The following is a 22,500-nucleotide window of genomic DNA, read 5'->3' on the forward strand; positions in this document are numbered from 1 at the left end:
CTCGGTGCGTAATTCCAAGAGCAGTATAATGAAAAGGAAGAAAGGAGTCGCACACTGGAGCTGAATGCAGAATCAAAAACTGTATTAAATAAAGCCGAAAAAAGTAAATAAAACCGACAGACAGGGGACAAACGTTTTGGGTCTAGCCCATCATCAGTGTTCCCAGTTTCTAGTTTCTCAGTTTCTATAGTGTGTTGTAGTTCATCTGCTCACCCCTGATGTGATGGTTCAATGACTCAAACCCAAATAGAGTCCTTAACTCATGTCTCTCTCTGCTATTGTCTCACATTAGAGATTCAAAAGTCATATTTACTTGAAGATCACATACGTTACATTTCTTAGGAGTCTTGATTACATTTTTACCAGTTTACAAGTTTTTTGTTACTCCCCTTTTCTCTGCTCTCTCCCAGCCTGCTGTTCCCCAAGATCATGGCGTGCTTGACGGAGATGCGGACGATGAACGAGGAGTACAGCAAGCAGGTGCTGCAGATCCAGGACATCCAGCCGGAGGTCTCGCCCCTCATCCTGGAGGTCATCAGCCAGGACAGCTAGCCTCGGCCCCCTAGCCTGATTATCATCGACTTTCAAATCTCCTCGAGACTTGGTCTGACCAAGAGCATAACAATGAACATTTCCCAAACAGCATTTCCCAAATGGCCTCCCTTGGTTTGCGAATGATTGTTTGCTTCCCAACAAAGTGGGAGGAGTTCCCGTAATTGAACTCAGAGAGCACTTGCATTGACTCTTGACCTGACTGGTAGCAACGCTGAAGCTGTTGCGTCACTAGGAGGGCACGGCCTGGCTATTGGCCCCCAGCCATACATAGGAACACTTGTATTGGAAGGAATGGCTGACACCCAGGGCAGGACTGGGCAAGACATAGGAAATAGGGCCCGGGCACTTTTGGCTTAAAGGGGCCCCTCATAATTAGCGGTGCAGAACTGAGTCACCGGTGGGCCCCACACCCTCGTGGGCCCCTATTTTCAGAAATGTTTTAAAAAATATATCCTGTATATAGTGGCCAACGAGGGTGCGGGGCCAACCGGGAAATGCCCGCTATGCCAAATTTCCAGTCAAGCCCAGCTGACGCCAGATCGCTGCCATGTTTAACCGCTATATTGCTGCTATCAATTGATGACAAACCAATGCACACATAATCCTGTAGGTGCTGGTAACATCTATACCAACAACCTACAGTGAGTCCAATAAGTATTTGATCCCTTGCTGATTTTTTTGGTTTGCCTACTAACAAAGACATGATCAGTCAATAAATGTTATGATAATATGTACTCTAATATGGAGAGACAGAATATCAAACAGAAAATCCAGAAATCAGCTTAAGAGAATATATATTAATTTATTTCCATTTAATCGAGCAAAATAAGTATTTGATCCCCTGCTAACTGATTACAGTTCCGGGCCCACAGACCAGATGGGCACTTCCGATCAACTTGTCATCTGAATTAAAGACACCTGTACATACTAACATGCATAAAAGACACATTGAATCAGCAGAAGCAGTCCATAGTATGAGTGAATCAGTCACACTCCAACCTCACCAGCATGAGAAAGACCAAAGAGCGTTCAAATGATATCAGGGACAAGATTTTAGATCAGAACAAAGATTAAATGGGCTGCAAAGCCACAAGAAAGAGACTGGGTATTAATGACCCAGCTGTTGATGCATTTCTTCCAAAATGTGAGGAATACAAAATGACTATCCATCAGCCTGTCTGGGGTTCTATACAAGATTTTACCTTTTGCAGGGATTTGATAATCATGAGAACAGAAAGAAAGCACCCTAGACCTGTACGGGATGGACTAGGCAATGATATCAAAGCTACTGGGACCAAAATCACTGAGAAAACTACTGGTAGCACTTAATGCCACAGAGGTTTAAAATCCTTTAAAATTCATTATGACTGGAAAATTGCACTTTTCATACATGAAAAGGGGGATCTTCATGGTTCAGTAGTGCACACATGGTACCTCTACTTCAGAAGGAACCTGTGCAGTCCCACCTGAGGTTTGCCAACGGACATCAGACTGGTTTAGGATATGATAAGGAGGTGCTGTAGTCAGATGAAACCAAAATCAAGCTGTTTGGCATTAACACAATTCAATGTGTTTTGAGAAAGAGTACTGCTGTCTATGATCCCCTAGAACACCTTCCTCACCATAATGCATGAAAGTGGTATCATTATGGTTTGAGGGTGTTTGTCTGGCCAAGGCACAGGACAACTTCACATCATCAATGAATGGATGGAGGGAGACATGTAATGTGCAATCCTGAGTGCAAACTTCCTTCCTTCCACCACTACACTGATGGGTGGGCCATTTTTGGATCTCCCCACATGACAATAATACACAACATACAGTCAAAGCAATGAAGCAGTGGCTCAATAAGAAACATATTAAAGTCGTGAAGTGACCTAGACAGTCTCCAAATATTAACCCTATAGTAATTCTATGGAGAGAACTGAACCTCCCATTTGCCAAGCTACAGCAACAAACTATGAATGTTTTAGAGATAATCTGCAAAGAAAAATGGGCAAAACTATTTTCTACTATATGCACAATCATTGTCATCAACTAAAAGTAGCATCTGACCTCAGTACTAGAAAACTAGGGCTTTGCCACAAAGCACTTTATCTTCTTTTGCTAGAGGGCTCAAATACTTATTTGCCTAAATGAAATATAAATAAATTAAAATATATTATTTTAAGTCATTTTCTGGAATTTCATTTTGATATTCTGTCTCTCCATGTTTGAATACATATTATCATAAATTTATAGACTGATCATGTCTTTATTAGTGGGCAAACCGGCAAAATCAGCAAGGGATCAAATACATATTGGACTCACTGTATATACAGACCCAAGACTGTCCACGGCAAAAGGCTTAACAAGCTAGCCGCTCGGGAACAGCTAGCTCACACACTGAACTTGGACAAACATTAAGATGGATGACTATTATGAAGGGAATTGAAGGGTAGTGGAGAATATTGCTAAAGACAATGTCAGGAAAAGGTGGACACACACACACACACACACACACACACACACACATCACACACACACACACACACACACACACACACACACACACACACACACACACACACACACACACACACACACACACACACTACACATCACACACACAAATAATCACAAATAATATTAGCTGAAAAAGCTAGCTTGCTCCGTTGGACCAGGATAAACATTGGATGGATGACTCTCCTAGGTCTGGTTGAGAGGTTAGGGGATTAAGTAGGGGAGTATTATGGTGAACATCTCCAGAAGGCGGACACACATACTCACAAACATCCTTCAGAAAGGCTGCTTTGCTTCGTTGTACTAATATGTGTCATGATGTGTGAGCAAATTGGATTATATTTTGGAATATTTTGTCAAATGTGACAAGAAGGTGAACCAGTCTTTTGTAGCACTCGCACACACCTACCAACACACACACACAAATACCCACACACACACGCACACACACACACACACATGCGCGCGCACACACAAACACACACACACACACACACACACACACACACATGCGCGCGCACACACAAACACACACACACACACACACAATTATGATTGTTTTAGGTCATTAACTCACTGGACCAGAAACAGATTTACCTCAAGGAAATACACTTTCTGCTATTTCAGTCCCATGACGCTACAGTATGTGTGCTGGCTTGGCACTTTGGAATCTTGTGTTGACTTATGTTATTAATAATAACTATGATGAAGCTAATAGCATAATTGTTTGTATGTATATACACAGACAGACTAGTTAGCGAAAGCTAATGGGTTTCAGACACAACTGAAAGCACACTATTTTAGCCTCCACAGGTTATTTGATACAACAGTTTTTTCAAAGCAGGATCTGCTTGCTAATGTTAAAGCCAATCATTAGTACGTACTATAAACCTAAACCCCAATTCAGAATCTAATCCCAAGTGGAGACACTTGCTAACATAAGCTTGGAAAAAAAAATGTGTGGATGTATGTTCAGCAGTTTTGCAGTAGCATTGGCCTGTGATATACCCAGTGGTCGAGTTGTAAAATCAAAGCAGAGGAGATGATCAAAGATTGATTCTGATTATTGGGGGTTCAGGGTTTCTCCCCAGAGAAATTTTTGACAATATAGTTGTTGAAAGTGCAATTTTAACACAATATGTGAGGAAGGGAGGCCTGTTTTAGAGGGGGATGATTTTTGACCATTTTCATTGTTTGGGGGATGGCATCCCCCCTCATCCCCCTACAACTCGAGCCCTGGACATATCCCTTATGTGAATAGGAGTTGTGTTTAATATTCATTTGTTGCTATATCTGCCATGGGTGTCTGGATGATTAACAGGCTCAGGGAGTTGGCATAGGCATGACCTTTGCAGGAGACAGGAGACCCCAAGTAACACACCAACCATCCAAAAGAGTCCCTCAGAATCACAGGCTCAGAAAGCTAAATAAATTATGCCACAGTTTTCTGTTAGTCGTATAGTTGCATTTCTGTCTCATTGACTTTGTTGAGTATTTGCTGATGTAGCTGTGGGTGCACATTACCATCAGCACATTGAGTGGTCTGACCGACTTTATATATAATTCTTCACTTTCTGAACTGGGGATTGACGCCTTAGGAGAATCTCTGATGGGGATAACACTGGTTCGGGTTAGCATATCACATTTTGTTCTACAGAAGCATACCAAAGTGCATGATGAGAAAAAAATCGAGTTGCTCTACATCGATTAATATGAATAATCAATGAACAACAAAAAACTTTTCTTTTTTTTTTTGTCGAGCTTTTATCAACTCCACTATAATTTTATAATTTACATAAAACCAGTGAAGATAAGGGAGATATACTGTAAATAGCTTCCTTGTCATTTATATTGAATTACATGTAATACAGGCTAAGACGGATTAATCATTCTTCTCAATTCAGTACCCACCTGCCCATTGAACCAACCCAACCTGCCCAAAGATGCCTACAGAATCAAAAAGTTTATACAGGGACCAACACCGTTTGTTGTTGTTGAATATTTTTTGTGTGTTTGTGAAGGAAATATGCTAAACAGTACAGCCATTATGATGCAAATTTCATGTGTCCTATCAAAGTCCTATCAAATGTGAATTACAAAAAAACAAAATTTTGTATTTGAATTGCACATTATCTTCTTAGAAAATGTTGTCCATTAGAAATGTTGCCTACGTCTGTAGAATTGATTATATTAATGGACCTGTTTGGGAGGATGTGCAGTTGTTCTGTGCTGCAATCCTTGACAAAATGCCATTTGATTTGTGCTGTGCTGAAAATGTGTTCTGAGAAGTGTGTAGTTAGTGTGCCCTCTGCTGGTAGACTTTGTCTTCGAAAGAAAAAAAAGTATCAGCTCACACTTAATATCAATGTTTTTCTGTGTGTTTTTTTGAATGTGTGTGTGTGTGTGTGTGTGTGTGTGTGTGTGTGTGTGTGTGTGTGTGTGTGTGTGTGTACAGAGTAATTGTTGTGCTCATGGACTGTGCCTATTGCCTAGGTATGCTGCTCTGGTTCACGTTGTAGTTAGATGGATCGACAGCATCCCCAGGTTATTGAGCAAAACTTGTTTTATGTTTTTTTTCTGTGATGAAATTAAAAGCCTTCAAATCTGTAGCTTGCCATTTTTTCAACGATTCACAGTTGTGCTGTTGTGTATACATTCAGTAGCTGGTACATTTTACTTTTGAACCAGGTTTGTGATACCTCTGAATGCCGTAGTTCAGAGTTGTGCTTCTCGAAAGCTTTGTAGTTGCTTGCCATTTAGCAACTTGAATGGTTGTGAATGGAAAATGTAATTGCAACAAAGTAGCTAACGTATGCCTCTTTCTTCCACTGCCGGTTTTCTGGTAGGCCTACAGCTCGACAAAGCGTGACTCGGCCGCCACTTTTTGCGCTGTGCACGACACAGCTCAATCATAAAGCAAAAAGTGGCGGCTGAGTCGAGCTGTAGGCCTACCAGAAAACCGGCAGTAGAAAAGAGGCAATGGTTTCGAGAAAAAGCACCCAAAGTTGTCTGATCAAGATCCTTCAACAACACTTCAGCAACACAAAAAGATGCCAGTTGTTTGGCACATGTACTATGTAACAGCACTGTAACACCTGGGAATGGAAGTACTGTATGTGTCTTGTGAACAGAATCGGTCATGGTCATGGATGCTGCTGTGCAAACGCTGAATATACACAGAAACGTGTGTGACAGAGCATGACACGGGAGTGGATTTTCACTCCCGTACCATCCATCCCGGTCCCAGAAAAAAATCCCATCTCGTCCCATCCCATCCCGGACTGGAGTAAAAGAAACAAATCCTATCCCGTCCACTCCTGAAAAGAATGTCCTGCCCACTCCCACTCAAAATCAACCCCACTCCCATTTCATCAAAAAAAACAAGGCCTTTTTTTTAGTTTTTTAAAGAAAACATTGACATTCCCGCTCCCCTTTATTTTTATTCCCTCTCCTGCCCGCTCCCGTTCATCTATACAATTTTGACCCGCGGGAATTCCTGAAAAATGTCCGCCTCTAGTGTGTGACCACCACACTCTTGACACACTGGATAAGCCTGTCTGTCCTTCCTCAGGTGCACGGTCATACATAGATGATGTGCTTGTGCTTACTGCTGTCAATCATTTTTTAAAATAATAATGAACAACCCTGTGTGTATGTGAACCATGAACGTGTGTTGCTTTGTTACTTACTTAAGTAAAAAATAACTACAGAGTTGCTGAAAGCAATTGAATGTATAAAAGCCTGATTTTCTGCTAAATGACAGGTTCACCCATGTAATAGTCTGGCAAGCTTATTGCACAATTTCAGTACCAAACAGTGAATTGGGGGGTTCTCAAAAATACGTAAGAGACATTCTGCACACTTCAAACACTTGTGATAAAGAAGCTGCACTGTTTTCACTGCAAGCTTTCAGTATTTATACTGTATCTTCATAGGACAGGTGAAGAAGGTACTGATGAAGGTGTAAAGACCGCAAGCTCAAGGTGAACTCAGGGAATCTTTTTTTGCACAAGATCTGAAGTGTGCAGATTGTCCCTCTTTGCTTAAAAGTTTCAACTAAATCTAGTTCAAACTATTGACTAGTGTGTGTGTGTGTGTGTGTGTGTGTGTGTGTGTGTGTGTGTGTGTGTGCCCGTGCGAAAGTCCATGCATTCACACTCATTGAGGTGATGCAGTATAGTTCAACACTTGCAATTACAACACATTTGAAACATAAAGAAACAGCCGAGACAAGTGGGATTCATTTCCAGGCTATCCTACTCTTTATTTAATGCAAATTACAGTACCAGGTAACTATTTCTCTGAATCGGAGTCACACCAAGGACCAAAACGGACATATTTACAAGGAAAAAGGAGACATTTAGCATACCTTCACAGAAAAAAAGTATATATTTCAAATAAAATAAAAATTTCAGTCACAAACGAGAGGCATTCAAGTAGTAGTTAATGTTATACAGGTTATCATTCAGCTGTATTTTTTTGTCTTTATCTTCTTTTAAAACCCAAGACAGTTGTGTTTCTGTTTTAAATCCACAAGAGGTGTGTGATGCGTCTGTATACAACCAACAGTCCTTGAAGTTTTTTCTATATATTTTTTTCTTCTTTTTCTTGTTACCAGACATTTTTTGGTAAATACTATTTTAAACATTTGTGTCTTTACATGTTTTAATGATTTTTTTTATTTTCTTTTTTTTCTCAACTCTTATTGTAACTTGAGTCACAAGAAAGTGGTCACACCATTTTTGTGGATAGCAACACATACATGAATGCAAATCTTACAAGCAAGCTTTACATCAGAAGTGGGCAGAGGAAGGGGAAGAGAGAGGGCGTGTGGGGGGGTTGATGGGATATGGCGTCAGGGTTGTGTGAATGGCAGGGGAGCTGTGGAGGGGTGTCAAGATGAGAGGAGGGGGTTAAGCTACAGGACCCCTCTAGTGTGTGCTATTGACTGTGAGTCTTACATCCTGGACAGTATGGTACTACAGACCAAATAAACAAAACAAAATAACAAAGGAAAACGAGCAAACAAACAGGAAAATAAACAAATCATTATTGCCTCCAAAGGGGGTGGGTGTGGCTTAGATTTGGTGATGAGTTATGACATCACTGTCTGGCTTTGGTAGTGAAACACTCAACAAAATGTTAACACTTTCATTTTCCGATATATTATGACAGAAAAAAAGAAAGACGAAAAAAAACAGATACAGGGAAAAGATACAAGAAACACGTATATGTGAGTATGGGTTTTCATGTTTTGTGTTGTGTTTCGTTTTCTTTTTTTTCCCCCGGTAAGGTTCGGTGAGAGGTGATTCTGTTTGTGCGACCCCCTCACTGACCACCTGAAGAGTCCGAGCACCAGGCAGAGCTACTGTACCACAGGGTGACATCACATACAGTACTGTACATTCAGGAAGATGGGGCGAAGGGCCTGCTCACGGGCTTTGAACACATTACATTACGATGAAGCCCCCCCGAAACGCTTTGAAGTACAGAGAGAGAGAGAGAGAGAGAGAGAGAGAGAGAGAGAGAGAGAGAGAGAGAGAGAGAGAGAGAGAGAGAGAGAGAGAAAGAAAATAATGTAGGTGAAGGCAGGAGGGTGTCAACAAGTCTGTCCAATCAAAAGCACCCAAGAGAGGGGCACAAAGGAAGAGGCTACTGCATTGGTGTGTGTGTGTGTGTGTGTGTGTGTGTGTGTGTGTGTGTCTGTAAGCGTGTGTGTGTGTGTGTGTGTGTGTGTGTGTGTGTGTGTGTGTGTGTGTGTGTGTGTGTGTGTGTGTGTGTGTGTGTGTGTGTGTATCTACACTACAGTGAATGTGTGTGTGTGTGTGTGTGTGTGTGTGTGTGTGTGTGTGTGTGTGTGTGTGTGTGTGTGTGTGTGTGTGTGTGTGTGTGTGCACTGTGGGGACCTTTTGGGTTTACGGGGACAGACAAAGGAGGAAGGCAGGAGGGGGTGGGAGTCAAGGAAGCAAAGGCACTCCAAACTCTAGATACACTATACAGGACTGGTTATTGTTACAATATAGCTGTCACCTACTGTACAGATAGGATTGAACTCTATGGCTGGAGAAAGCGTCTGTCTCATCTACAGTATCCAACAATCAGTTCATATTTGCCCTGAATATTTTTTTTTTTCGTTAATCTTTCTCACTTTTTATTTTAAAGATTTTTATGTATTTGTTTTCTGTTTTTATTTTTGTTTGCTTTTTGTTTACTTTTTATTCTTTTTTTTAATCCCTCACCCTTTTGTTTTTGCTCTTTGAACAGTTCTTAGGTCAGCCTATTTACATACGGTGAACATACCCACAGAAATAACAAAGAAAAACAAACAAAAAGAAACAAAAAAATGGATAAAACAAATATAATAAAAACCAACAGAAATTCAAGAGTCAACAAGCCAGAATTTGGTGAGGAGCAAATGGTTATCTACGCTATATTCATATTTATGAATGTGTGTGATATCGAGGGTGAATGTGTATGACTGTATTTATATACACAGATTCCTTATGGAACCATTATTTCAGTTGACTGCGGTGCGGATAAACAGCTGTTGTAGTGTGTGTGTGTGTGTGTGTTTACATTAATTCTTTTCCCTCTGATGCCATGCCACTGGAGGGATGAGAGGTGGGCTTGGGGGGGGAGGTACGGGGGTGTTCTGTCCATCTCTGGGCTCTTGAGAGGTCAAGGTTGATGAAGAGGAACAGTTTAAAAAATGAGTGATAAAAATAAAATGTAAAAGTTTAAGAAAACGGAACATTGGCCAGTTAGTGGTTAAGATGCTATGGGCAGCTGAGTGTTGGACAGAGTGTATCATCATCATCATCATCATCATCATCATCATCATCATCATCAGCATCCCTCTCATCTCTGCAGCTGATATGACAGATCTCTATGGGCCTGTATGTGCTGTACAAACTCTACTGTACAGCACACAAGAGTCTTCAAATCCGATACCCGTGACACAAACACAGGGCTTTTCTACAGGTGGATCCCACGCAGAGCGCTACCTTGGTTTCCATTCTGCTTTTCCAATAAACACTGTTTAAAAAAAGCAAAGGATCATATCACACCGTATCGCCTCTCTGTCTGCCCTCGGAACTACCTCAGCTTGCCTATCAACTCTCTTCTCTCACCTGCACCACTTGCACTTGTAAGCATACTAGTCAAATGATGCAGCAGCAAGCATATACGGTACAAATGGCGGACAGAAGAGGCCGCTGCCTCCAAAACATACAATTCAAAATAAATACGTCAATCGTGTACGAATTGTGTACGGCTGTCTAATGTCATCTGCAAAAATCTCATACGTTAAGGACCGAGAGTGAACACACTACCCCCTGGAAGCATTCAGCATGGACAAAACAAAACCCTCGTCAAGTGTTCCAAGAAACACAAGCATGTGCATGGATATTGTGAAGTGAGTGTGTGTGTGTGTGTGTGTGTGTGTGTGTGTGTGTGTGTGTGTGTGTGTGTGTGTGTGTGTGTGTGTGTGTGTGTGTGTGTGTGTGTGTGTGTGTAGATTTGTGTGTTTCCATTTTGTGTATTATTTTCTTGGAAAAATAGTAAAAAAACAAAAACAGAACACAATGGCAGCAGCAAATATCGCAACCGTGATCTCGACAGACTCCAACCCCAACACTTCTGGATATATATCTACATATAGATATACCTAAAATATATAGAGGATTTTATATGACGCAAATTAATATATAAAGTGTTTATGCATGTGCGATGGCACAAAAACAAATAAATGGGAGACATATCACACACACACACACATAATCTCGTATGTCAATCGTAAGGTCTGACCGTTGCGTCTCTACCCCCCCTGGTTTCAAAAGCCCTTATATCTTTGTTTCAACCTCCCGCCTTAGCAAACAGAATTACATTAAAACCAAACAAACCAAATCAAATGACAAGAACACGTGGAAAATAAAAACAATAATAAAAACGCCCCGTTTTTAAAATTTGAACCAACTTCTGAACCCATCGTTGCGAGTACATTGCTTCGGCATGCGAAAAAAAAACAAAAAAACAATAGGGGTTCAACTCTTTTTCTTAAAACGAATTTCTCAACTTGTTTTTTTTTTCTCCCCCCTCGAAAGAGTACATATTTGACAGGTCATTATTGGACTAATAAAATCAGGTCAACGGAACTTCTTTTCAATGCATTTTTTTACACGATTTTTGATCCATTTTTAAGAAGAACAAAAAACCTATGCAATGACTACATGTTTTGGATGTTCCCAACCTAATTGAAGCCATGCACCATTACTGTGTGTCCCAGGGCTAGTGATGACATGGAGCCTGGCAGCGGTGGGTGGGAGAACTCAAGGGTCAAGTGTAAGTCTGATGAGAGGGGAGGGAAGAGGAGGAGGAGGTGGTTAAGAGTTGGTGAGCAGTGACTGAAGAGACAGAGAGAGAGGGGAAGGGATGGAGGACAGGTGGGAGAGAGACAGAGAGAGAGAGAGAGAGGGAGAGGGAGGAGAGGAGGGAAGTGAATGGATTTCAGCTACAGGATTGCTTCCACAGAGGAGATTGTCCTCCGAGAGCTACTATACAAGAAGCTCTCTGGCTTAGTGTGTGCATGCATGTGTGTGTGTATGCGTGTGTGCGTGCGTGTGTGTGATATTTGTACCTGCATGCATACAGAGTATGTGTGTGTGGGTGTGTTTGAATGTGTGTCTTTGTGTGAGTTTATTTGTTGTGTTGAAGTGGACCACCACTCCTCCGATCTCTACATTTGCCCTTGCTCTCTCCCTCTGCCTCCTCCCCGCACACACACACACAGACATACATAAAGACTTTGCTCCATACATGTGTTTTGCAGAAATATACAAAAGTTTTTGTCCTTTTTTTAGAAAATAAACACATCACAATAAAGGGGGGATGGGAGTTAACATTATCGGTACATGTTCATCTGTTTTCGGTAAGTGTAGAGCGTTGAGCATGTTGTGTGAAATGTCTTGTGTGTCGGTTGGGTTGTTGTTGTAGTTGTCTGCATTTTGTGAATTATTTTACGGGGTTTTTATTCTACCCACCCCTTCCCCCCTTCTCTCTGGTTGGTATCTGACCAATGAGCAATCGGGGTGGGCGTCGGCTTAGACTAGAGGGAAGGGCCTGATTGGCTGGGGCACTCAGGTGGATGAGTTAGAGGCGGAGGCAGAGGCAGTGGTGGTGGTCTGGCCGCGATCTCCACTGTTGGCATCTGTAGGGCAGAGATAGTCTTAAGATTAGATACAGTACCTGTTATTTTTATTATTAAACACAATGATAGAGATACAGTAATTGCAAAAGGAAAATACTAGCAATAGCTATAAAAGGAAAATACAAGTTGGACGCTAGATATTGCAAGATTCACGCTGTCCATTACGCAGACAGGGCTTTCAATACATGTTGTTTATTAGACTACTGTCATGAGCACTCTCTCTCCCTGGTAGCAACCTTAATTGCATTCAATTCTCTGCCACTCTGCTCACTCTCTCCCTACTCTGCCTAACGAGCTCCACCTGGCTCCGCCCTGCTCTGCTCTTGTTACCTGGCCAGCTGCACTGCATTTTCCACTCGCCATCCTCACCTTGCCTCACTCTGTTCTAATTACTCTGCCAGCTGCACTGCATTTCCCCACTAACCTCTCCCAGTATATCAAGCCCTGTTTTTCAGCCAAGCCCTGTCAGATCGTCTTCAAACCCGGACCAGTAACCTGCCTGTCTACGCTCTGACTCCTGTCTGATTCCGATCCTCTTGACTGCCTCCCTGTTCTTCTGCCCCGACTATCCCGACCTGCCTTCTGGACCTCGACTACTCTCTGATCTTCAGCCCCTCCGGTAACTCGATTCTGCCTTCTGTCTCTCACCACAATTATTGCCTAGCCCTGGTCTGTACTTCTGCCTGCCATTCATATTGCTTTTGTGTGTGTGTTCCCCCAGTTCTCCGACCACCAGATGAGCGAGCCCAGACGCTTCACCACCCTCAGCCCGACACGCCGCTCGATCACTGGGGGACACACACACTAGGCACTTTGGACTGGAAACCCCCGGACACTTGGTGACCCCCGGAGCCCCAGGTAACCCACAGGACCCTGGAAAACCCCAGAGCCCCAAGCACCCCTGGAACCCCTGACACCCCTGGCACTCCTAGCACCCCTGGAACCGGCACCTCCAAAGACCTCAAGATTCACTCACTCCTCTTCCCCCCTGAACCCTTCAATAAACAACTCTGAATTTGAACTTGCGCTCTTGGGTCGTCTTCTGTCCGTGACAACTACAACACTTTGATTCAATGTCCCCCTGTTATTTGACCAATGACTAAATGAAATATCTGAATTTGTTATCCAAAGCGACTGACAGGTATTACAGTATTGGTTTAAGTCTGTGCAGCCGTGTGGGGACAGGTGCCTTGCTCAAGGGCACTTCAGCCATGGAGGGAGGAAGGGATTGGTTATGGTGGGAATTAAAGTGTAGTGCAAAGTGCGCACATCCAGCAAAAAAGCATCAGCAGGTGCCAAATCAAAAAACTGTCACATGTAGGAGCGGGAAAGGATCTGCACACTGCTTGCAAAAGACTTAATTTATTAGGAGCAACGTTTCGATCATAGATCTTCTTCAGGCATCTTGGCCTGAAGAAGATCTATGATCGATGCCTGAAGAAGATCTATGATCGAAACGTTGCTCCTAATAAATTAAGCCTTATGGTGGGAATTAAACCTGCAACCCTGTGATCAGTCCAACAGTCCAACTCCCTAATCATTACACCGCGGCTGCCCTAGACACGTTACGGATGAAACGTGAAACATCTCCTAGGTCCAAGAAGACCTTGCAGAGAATTGCTAGCTCAAATAGAGTGCGGTGGGGATGCAGAGTGCTGTAGAGCTGTACCTGTGGTGGCTGAAGCGTTGGTGGGGGTGGAGGCTCCGGCCTGGTTACGAGCATGGGCAGGAATCAAGATGGAGGCCAACGAGGGGTTACTGGACAACTCTGTTAGAGAGAGAGGCGGGCAGAGAGAGAGAGAGAGAGAGAGAGAGAGAGAGAGAGAGGGAGAGAGAGAGTGAGAGAGAGAATGTGAAGAAGAAGAGATAGACATTAGTATTACTTTGTCTTTCCTCAGGGGCACTTGTAACCATGACAACCCTCAGTAAGTTTAAAAATAGAAAAGTGTTTTACAAGTGCATATAATTTCAGATGGCTAAAGCAAAATAACTCTCTTCTCCAGGAAGAATCTGAGGCCAACAGGCAGGGGCACACTGGTGAAATGGATAAAAGCGTAATTAGGATTGTGTCTGATGTGGCTTATGAAGTTAGAAGAGAGTGGGGGTAATATTCAACTTATATTCAACACAAACTGATTCCAAGTTCCAAGTGTTGAAAAGCAAAAGCCAGAAAGACGGAAAGAATGACAGAGAAGAAAAATGACAAATGAACAGCCCATTGATCGCAGGCCCTCGTGTCTCCCACACCCTCAAAGGTTAAGTGGAAGACCTACAAAACGAGGCTGGTGAGAGGACATGGATAGATGGAGAGAGAGAGAGACAGAGAGAGAGAGAGAGAGAGAGAGAGAGAGAGAGAGAGAGACAGAGACAGAAAGAGACAGAAAGAGACAGAAAGAGACAGAAAATGGAAGAGGTGCCTCACCCTGAGTAGTGAAGTTGAAGAGCGATGGCTTGTCGCGGCCGTTGGGCAGCTTGATGTTGGGCTCACGCAGCTCGTCGAAGAAGGAGTGGGCACAGGCCTCCAGCGGCGTCAGGCGGGCCGTGGGCGTGTACTCCAGCAGCCGAGAGCACAGCGCGATCGCCTCCGGGGGCGTACGGGGCCGGAACACCTGCACAGCCAATCAGAGAAAAGCACGGAGACCGATCAGCCAATGAGAGAACTACATGGAATGTTGAGATACCTGGAGCCTGGAAGGTCTGTAGTTTTGCCCACGGTTGTTGGCAGCAACTGTTAATATTGTTATGATTTGCCACAGGTGCCATCGCCTCTTGGGGCCGGAACACCTGCAGGGGCCAATCAGAGAGAAGCACAGAGACTAGTCAGCCAATCACAGTACAGCAGGGAAATGAATAGTTGGTCTACCAGTGTTAACTAGTGGAAAGTCCAAATAGCACATGGTTTTCAACGTTTTTCCCAATGAGTTCCAGTTGGAATATCATGTTTGGTCTGCAGTGCCAGATTGCCAGTTCAAATCATATTTAACAGGTTAGTTCAAGTACTCAAGAATTCAGGTTAAAGTTACTCAAATGACAAGGTGTACAAAGCCGGCCCACCAAACGGCTATGCACGATTTTATGTACTAGATATGCTGTATGTGGAGAGGAGAATAGACAGGTTGTTAATCCAATCACAGAATAGTTGTTTAATCAGTCAGCCAGTTTTATTGGACCAGCGTACCGTAATTGTAAGGTGGAACCTACACAGCTTTCCCAACTAATTCATAGTGCTTATTCCACATCATTTCACAACTTCAAACATTCATCAACATGTAGACAGACAAGACACATCCAGTGAAGGATTAAACACATGCTAGGAAACACATGACTCTGAATGGAGGAGGTAGCGTTCGCTTTTTGATGACAATATGCCTCTGAGAAAGTCAAAGAATGTCCCCGTCATCCACTCTACTTTAAGATGTCTGCTGTATGACGGGACTAGAGGATGAAGTCGTAATGTTATACTAAAGGCCTTGTGCACTGTCATAGTGATAAAGTACTATGGTAGCAAAGTTTTGTCAGTGACTATTGCAGCATTCCAGAGGTGGAACGGTATGTATTGAGGGGCTGAGCAACAGAAACGAGTGAATGTTGATGCAGAAACGGATGAGAATAAAAAGAGGAAAACTAAGACATGAGGTAGTAACAGGTCCGTCTGCAGTGAGGGGCAAACAGGTCAGCTGTCCTGGACCCAGGGAGAGAGGGGGCCCAGACTTGGGTCCTGATTATTACACTGTGTGTATTCAGGGAGGGGCCCTTTCAGAGGACTTTGTCTCGAGCCCCTACAACAGCTGTCAGCAGCCCTGCGTGCTAATATAATGTCTGGACTGGAGAGAGCGAGCTGTACTCAAGACTGTCTGTAATTAACAAACCAGCCACCAGAGGGCATTTACTCTATCCAAGTTGTGAATGAAGGTAGCACATGCGGCTTACTGCATGAAAAAAAAAAATCACTGTTGAAAGAGTCAACACAAGTTCAGTTGAAAAACAAGCCCTGTTGTACGTAGGGTTGATCACACACCAAAGCACATCATCTCTGCAATATCTTAGAGCCATGAGTTGAGGTTTATATTCCCGATTTTAACTTGAATATGGCTGCTTGTTGCTGTCACAGTCATGTCAACAGCTATGGAAATACATTAATGCACTCTGCATACACGCTGTACAGTATTCACGTTGCGGCATAGAAGAGATGCCTCGGGAAGTGAGTCAGTGGCCAGTGGGAAGTGTCATACCATAACTCATGGCCTATAACATAGAGTAGTAGTGCATATAAAAGAGTAATGCATGCCTGGCAGATGACTTCCAGATCGGACGTACTGTACAGTAGTGGGAGGGAGCGGGCTCCCGTCCCGGAATGAAACTACCATTGAGGAGGATCTTAGTGGCCTTCTACTACACACTATAAAGTACTACAACTCAAATTAGTGAGTGAGTGAGTGAGTGAGTGAGTGAGTGAGTGAGTGAGTGAGTGAGTGAGTGAGTGAGTGAGTGAGTGAGTGAGTGAGTGAGTGAGTGAGAGAGAGAGACAGACAGAGAGAGACAGAGAGAGACAGAGAGAGAGAGAGAGAGAGAGAGAGAGAGAGAGAGAGAGAGAGAGAGAGAGAGAGAGAGAAGTGTATGAATCAGCTGTGTCTTTTTCTTATTTTGGGGCTGCTAATGCATGAGCATGTGTTGCACGCATACACTTGGATGAGACGCAGAGGGAAAGAGAAGTTAGAGAGGGCGAGAAATACAAAAATTGTGTCTGGGTGGGTGTTTTGCAGATCAAGAGGGACAAGAGTTGAACTACAGAGCCCTTTCCCTGCCTGCCTTGATGTATATTTTGCTCCAGGTGCTGCCTAATAAACTGGCTTGCTGTGGTTTTAAGCAGCACTGCGCAAGTCCAAGTCTGTCTGCGAAGACTGCACAGGACCTACAGGCAAGGAATCTGAGAGGGGGGGGGGGCTTGTCCCATGCCTAGCTAGGGCAGAGAGTAGGCCCAGGATTGGTTCCACATTACAATGTATTGGGTTTTGGGGGACCGTCTGCACAACATCTGACAAGGACTGTGCGTTTGCAAGCATCAATGAGCATAGGGTGGCGGTGCTATATACACCTCTACCATACAGGACGGTAAATGAAGTATAAAGACAAGTCAACGGGGAGACAGGACTGATGAGAATGGCTGGATGAAAAAGAACAAGATTAACAGTAAAAAAAAAATATGAAGGAGGAAGAAATGAATAAAGACAGTGTCAGAGAGGGAGAGTATCACGATTCAAGACAGACGTCCATGCGTGTGTGTGCTAAAACAAAAATAACGATGGGGATTAAAAAAACACACACAAATACACACACATACATATGGCAGGGAGGATGTAAACATCATGTGACCTAATGGAGGGAGAAGACAGACGAGGCAGAGAGTATAACGATGAGACAGACGACCATGCATTTGTGTTTAGGGGTAAAACAAATGCTGAGGGTGGTCCAAAAACAACACAGCCATTCAAACAATACGACAGGGAGCAATGTGGCATTATGCGACTGTAAGTGACAGGGGTGACGGCGAAGACTCTGGAAGTAGTCACTAGTAGGGATAAAAATTATGATAATGGTTAAAAAAACAAACAAAAAAACATATACAACGGAGGAGCATGGGACATCACGTGACTGGGCAGGAGGACCGACAGGACAGGGGGGTGGTGGCGAGGTGAGGTGAGGACGGCGGCGTAGCTGGAAGTAGTAAGTTGGTTTCCTGTACCTGTTGACTCACCTTAGTCCAAGGGTGGGCCTTGATCTGGGGGAACTTGAACTCTGTGTAGTTGGGGTTCATCTCGCGTATCTGCTCCCTTGTCGGGGTACCCAGCACCTGATGAGGGAGGAGGAGAAGGAGGAGGAGGAGAGAGGAGGAGGAGGAGGAGGAGGAGGAGGAGGAGGAGGAGGAGGAGGAGAGGAGATAATGATAATGATGGGGGGAGGGCAGATAACATAATGGGGGGATGAGGAGAAAAGTGAGGGTTGAGATGTGCAAAAGTTGAGGGAATAAAAAGAGACAATTAGTGATAAGGTACAAAAAGGAGAACTCTACAGTCGTAGTTCAGTGCAGTTCAGGAGCTTTTATATGTCCCAGTACGGACAATTTCCGTGCAGTAGTAGTACACCTTTCACACACACATTCACATTTCACACATAAAAACACAAGAAACACATCAAAGATTTTAAAAAGATAAAAGTAAGGTGGATAAATAAATAAATATCTGCAGTGCAGAGGATAAATAAAAGTGTAGACCTATGCATGCAACGAATGACTATCTGCTTTTCCTAGTAGAGATTAGCAGCTGAACAGCAGAGGGAATAAAGGAGTGTTTGTATCGATTGTACGATTTTAATGAAAATGTCTCACCTCAGACATTTAGTTCCTTGTCACACAGACACACACAAAATATGCACATCTGCATTCACTCACGCACGTGCACGCACGCGCACGCATGCACGCACACACAAACACACACACACACACTTCCAGGAGTGCGGGGTACCTTGATGATCTCAACCAGCTGATCCACCCCACTGTCGCCAGGGAATATTGGTTGCCCTAGCAACAGTTCAGCCAGCACGCAACCAGCTGACCACACATCTGCACAGAGGAGAGAGAGAGAGAGAGAGAGAGAGAGAGAGAGAGAGAGAGAGAGAATAGACAACAAAAAATCCCCTTGTGAATGGCCATCTCGGTCACAAGCTAGCGTACCTGAGAGTATTTTTATGAATGAAGAGCACCACACCGACTCGACTATTACATAATGGACGTTGATGTCCGTTCTGAACAAAACACACAGAACACGGCTGTCAAATGTTATTCCTTCCTCTGCATCTTTTTAAGTCTGTGGGTCTGCTCTGTCGTGATGCAGCAGTTTTCTTTTTTAAGCTATCTCAATCGATAAGACCTCTGCATGCTTGTATGTGTACGTTAAAGGTGGTTGTGTTGTTGTGAATGAGGTGAGAAATGTGAATTTCAAGTGAATTAATGGCTAAAGGTGGTGATGTTGTGAACGGGCCAAGCGTCTTTCTGAATTAGAGCTGGCTTCTAGAGGGAACACAAGGGTACACACACACACACACACACACACACACACACACACACACACACACACACACACACACACACACACACACACACACACACACACACACACACACACACACACACAGGGATAAGGGCGCTTGCTCACACAGTGACTGACTGGCACTGACTGACCTGCGCTCTCCTGGCGTGAACTGTGTGTAAGCTGGAGGTGTTGTGTTGGTGCTTGTGAATGAGACGATGAGGCTGGCGTCTTTGTGAATTAAGGCTGGCTTACTGCGAAGAGGAAAGGCGTACACACTGGCCCAAATAAATAAGAATAAGAATAGGCCAGATGGCAGCACAAGACACGTCGCCATGGGAGCGTACAGTCAGCCCCGCCGACAGGGGGGGACAAAAGGGCTTTTTGTCCCGGGCCCAGGGATAGGGGGGCCCAGAACTGGGCCCTCATTAAGTTTGTGATTAATGGTTCCATTTCATTTCAAAATAAGTTAGTCTTTGAGAGATGGGGGAATGTGCTAGGCCTATATTTGCATTAAATAAATTATGCAGATATTTTGCCTTTCCTGTCCTTAAAAAGGGATCAAGAACTCGCACCTCCCCCCACCCCCAGTGCACAAATGGTTTGGTCGGTCATTACGAGAAAGAAAAAAACGTCTTCAACTTAAACGCGGCTCGTGCCAATTTGCCAAGGTGTCTGAAGACGCAGTCGTTCAAACCAGGAGGGCAGAAAATGAAGGAAAGGAGAAAATAGAGGAAGACACCAGAAGCCCCAGGAATTCAGTAAAATATTCTTCAGATGATGCAGGTACTAACAGGCAGAGGACACAAACAAAGCAAAAGTTTCCCTTCATAAACAGACACGCACTGCACTGCAGCATTCATGTTTAAAAGGAGATCAGTCACACTGATAAACACAATAGAAAACGGGCATCGGATCATTTTATAACAGCTTAGTAAAATTGTGTTTCAAATCTGACCATCAGTGACCTTAGCTAAGAATATGCACATTAGCCCGGAATCATACCGTGATGAGAAGTTGCGTCGCGCGCAGGGAGAGGGCAAGGGAGAACTTTTAAAACAGCGCTATTAATATGCAACGCTATAAACGCTTAGCGCGTAGGCTATAAATCCCGCTTAGCGCAAATGCTAACACATGATCAACCTGTTAACTTTGTGGGGAGAAATACAGTGTAGATTCGTTTTGCATATAGGCCTACATTTCTGCAACTTGACTTGTTCCTGTGTTTGGCTATTCCTGGTGTGGGAAGACTGATGAGGGAGCACAGTACAAGACCTGTGTTCCACTGACGTCTTTGGTGTGCTGCTCACTTGTTCACTGTCATCACACGTCACTTGAAGTCAGTTTAGCAAACGGGAGCTGATTCAGTCAGGCACGTTTTGATGTGCAAGCCTTCAAATTGCCAAAGTAAATTACACTAACACTTGTGTTATTATTGACAATGTGAATCCTATTTGTTTTGTTTCATTTCTAAATAAATGTTGGCGAGAATGCATGGATAGTATAATTGGATGGATAGATAATTTACTATGGAATTGTATGCATCATTGTGAGGCTACTTTGGTACCAATGTCATTTCTTTTATAATGGGTAGGCCTAATAATACATAGCATATCATGTGGTGCGCTTTCAGGCCGAAAGTGTAGGCCTAGTCTGGCCACCTGGTCTCTCTTAAAAAAAAAATGGTGGCTAGGTTTGTCTGGGGTTTTTTTTTGGGGAGGGGGGGGGGGGGGGGGGGGGGATAGTTGGAGGAAGGGGGGCCCATTGATATTTTTTTGTCCCGGGCCCAGCCAAACCTGTCAGCGGCCCTGCGTACAGTAAGAGTGCTTTCAGTGTCCACCCACTTGTCATGTTACCCTAGGGTAGACATCTCCGTGACATCTCCGGGGGGTCCTCCCTCAAGGAAATGTGTGTTTCTTAGATGCAATTTCTTGCATTTTAGTGAACCAGGTGTCCGGCTTAATAATGTGCCTGACGCCGGACAAGGCACTGAAAAGACGGACGGTCCGCCGTCCTAAAGATGGACGTCTGGCCACCCTATGTTACCCACACCCAATAAAAGGAGTTTTGAGTCCATTCATTTTAGTTATTACACTAACTTGCGTTAGCATTAGCACACCCATGTTAGCGGTGCAGTCGGCGTTAGCATTACCTTCCCTATTAGCTACTGGAGGTGCAGTCTGGTTGGTGGTTGCTTACCTATGCTGGAGGTGTAGTCTGTGGCTCCGAAGATGAGCTCGGGGGCTCTGTAGTACCGTGAGCAGATGTAGGACACGTTGGGCTCCCCGCGCACCAACTGCTTAGCACTGTTCAAAATGCACACAATAAAATACTGATTAGCACTGTTCAAAACACACACAATAAAATACTGATTAGCACTGTTCAAAACGCACACAATAAAATACTGATTAGCATTCTAAACACAATTACGTAATGATTAGCACTGTGTGAAAAGGAGGATTCCCCCCTTTTCACGAATTCATGGTTTTAAAGTCACTTATGAAGTGTGTGTACATATGGACAAGTTGGCTGGTGCTTTCGGTGCTCGTTGAGAACGAGCGCAGGAGAGAGGTGAACACACAACACACACACACACACACACACACACACACACACACACACACACACACACACACCAGCGCACATTCATGTTGGGACCTGTTAAGTGACAGGTGTGTAGCCTATATAGGCACTGTGTTAATCTGTGTTCGGGGTTGATGTGAGAAGCACAGAAGCGGAGCAGTTGTTGTGAGCTGGCTCTGTTGCGTTCTCTTACTGCTGCTGTAGCTAGAATTTTGCTGCCGTGAATTTTGATGCTTTAATTTAAGAAGGCCAATTTCTGTTGCTGATTTAAGTAGTTTCAGTTTGATTTTTTTTTAGTTGCCCTCGTGCACATTTCGTTTGGTGGTGTCACTGTGAATAAAAGAGCGCTTTATTTTTGATATATCGTTGCCATGCTGAAGTCCTTGCCATTCCACCTCTGAAATTCTCAACCATAAGGCGAAATCCTACAGTGGAAGTACCATCTTTTCCACACACTGGAATAAAACACTGCTTGGCACTGTTCAAACACACACAATAGAATACTGCTTACCACTGTTCATGTACACACATTAAAATACTGTTTAGCACTGCTCAAGCGCACAATAAAAC

General features: G+C 43.7%; 2 protein-coding genes across 3 annotated transcripts in view; one reads left to right on the top strand and one right to left on the bottom strand.

Moving 5' to 3' along the window:
* The window catches only part of nr1i2 (nuclear receptor subfamily 1, group I, member 2), a 20,638-nt gene extending 19,980 nt beyond the window's left edge, over positions 1-658 (top strand). The window contains exon 9 of the mRNA XM_063214645.1: positions 411-658. Coding sequence (XP_063070715.1) covers positions 411-552 — 142 coding nt within the window. The 3' untranslated portion in view covers positions 553-658. The remainder of the gene's footprint in view (positions 1-410) is intronic.
* Positions 659-7,296: 6,638 nt separating this feature from the next.
* Positions 7,297-22,500, bottom strand: part of gsk3ba (glycogen synthase kinase 3 beta, genome duplicate a) — a 101,794-nt gene continuing 86,590 nt past the window's right edge. The window contains exons 6-11 of one of the 2 annotated variants that reach the window (XM_063213947.1): positions 21,547-21,653; positions 18,784-18,881; positions 18,006-18,113; positions 14,685-14,871; positions 13,932-14,030; positions 7,297-12,262 (exon numbers count right to left, since the gene is read on the bottom strand). In XM_063213947.1, the coding sequence (XP_063070017.1) occupies positions 12,192-12,262; positions 13,932-14,030; positions 14,685-14,871; positions 18,006-18,113; positions 18,784-18,881; positions 21,547-21,653 (670 nt within the window). In that variant the 3' untranslated portion in view covers positions 7,297-12,191. The remainder of the gene's footprint in view (positions 12,263-13,931; positions 14,031-14,684; positions 14,872-18,005; positions 18,114-18,783; positions 18,882-21,546; positions 21,654-22,500) is intronic. The other variant, XM_063213948.1, reaches the window with a different exon arrangement.

The sequence above is a fragment of the Engraulis encrasicolus genome, chromosome 13, assembly GCF_034702125.1.
Source record: "Engraulis encrasicolus isolate BLACKSEA-1 chromosome 13, IST_EnEncr_1.0, whole genome shotgun sequence".
Taxonomy (NCBI): Eukaryota; Metazoa; Chordata; class Actinopteri; order Clupeiformes; family Engraulidae; genus Engraulis; species Engraulis encrasicolus.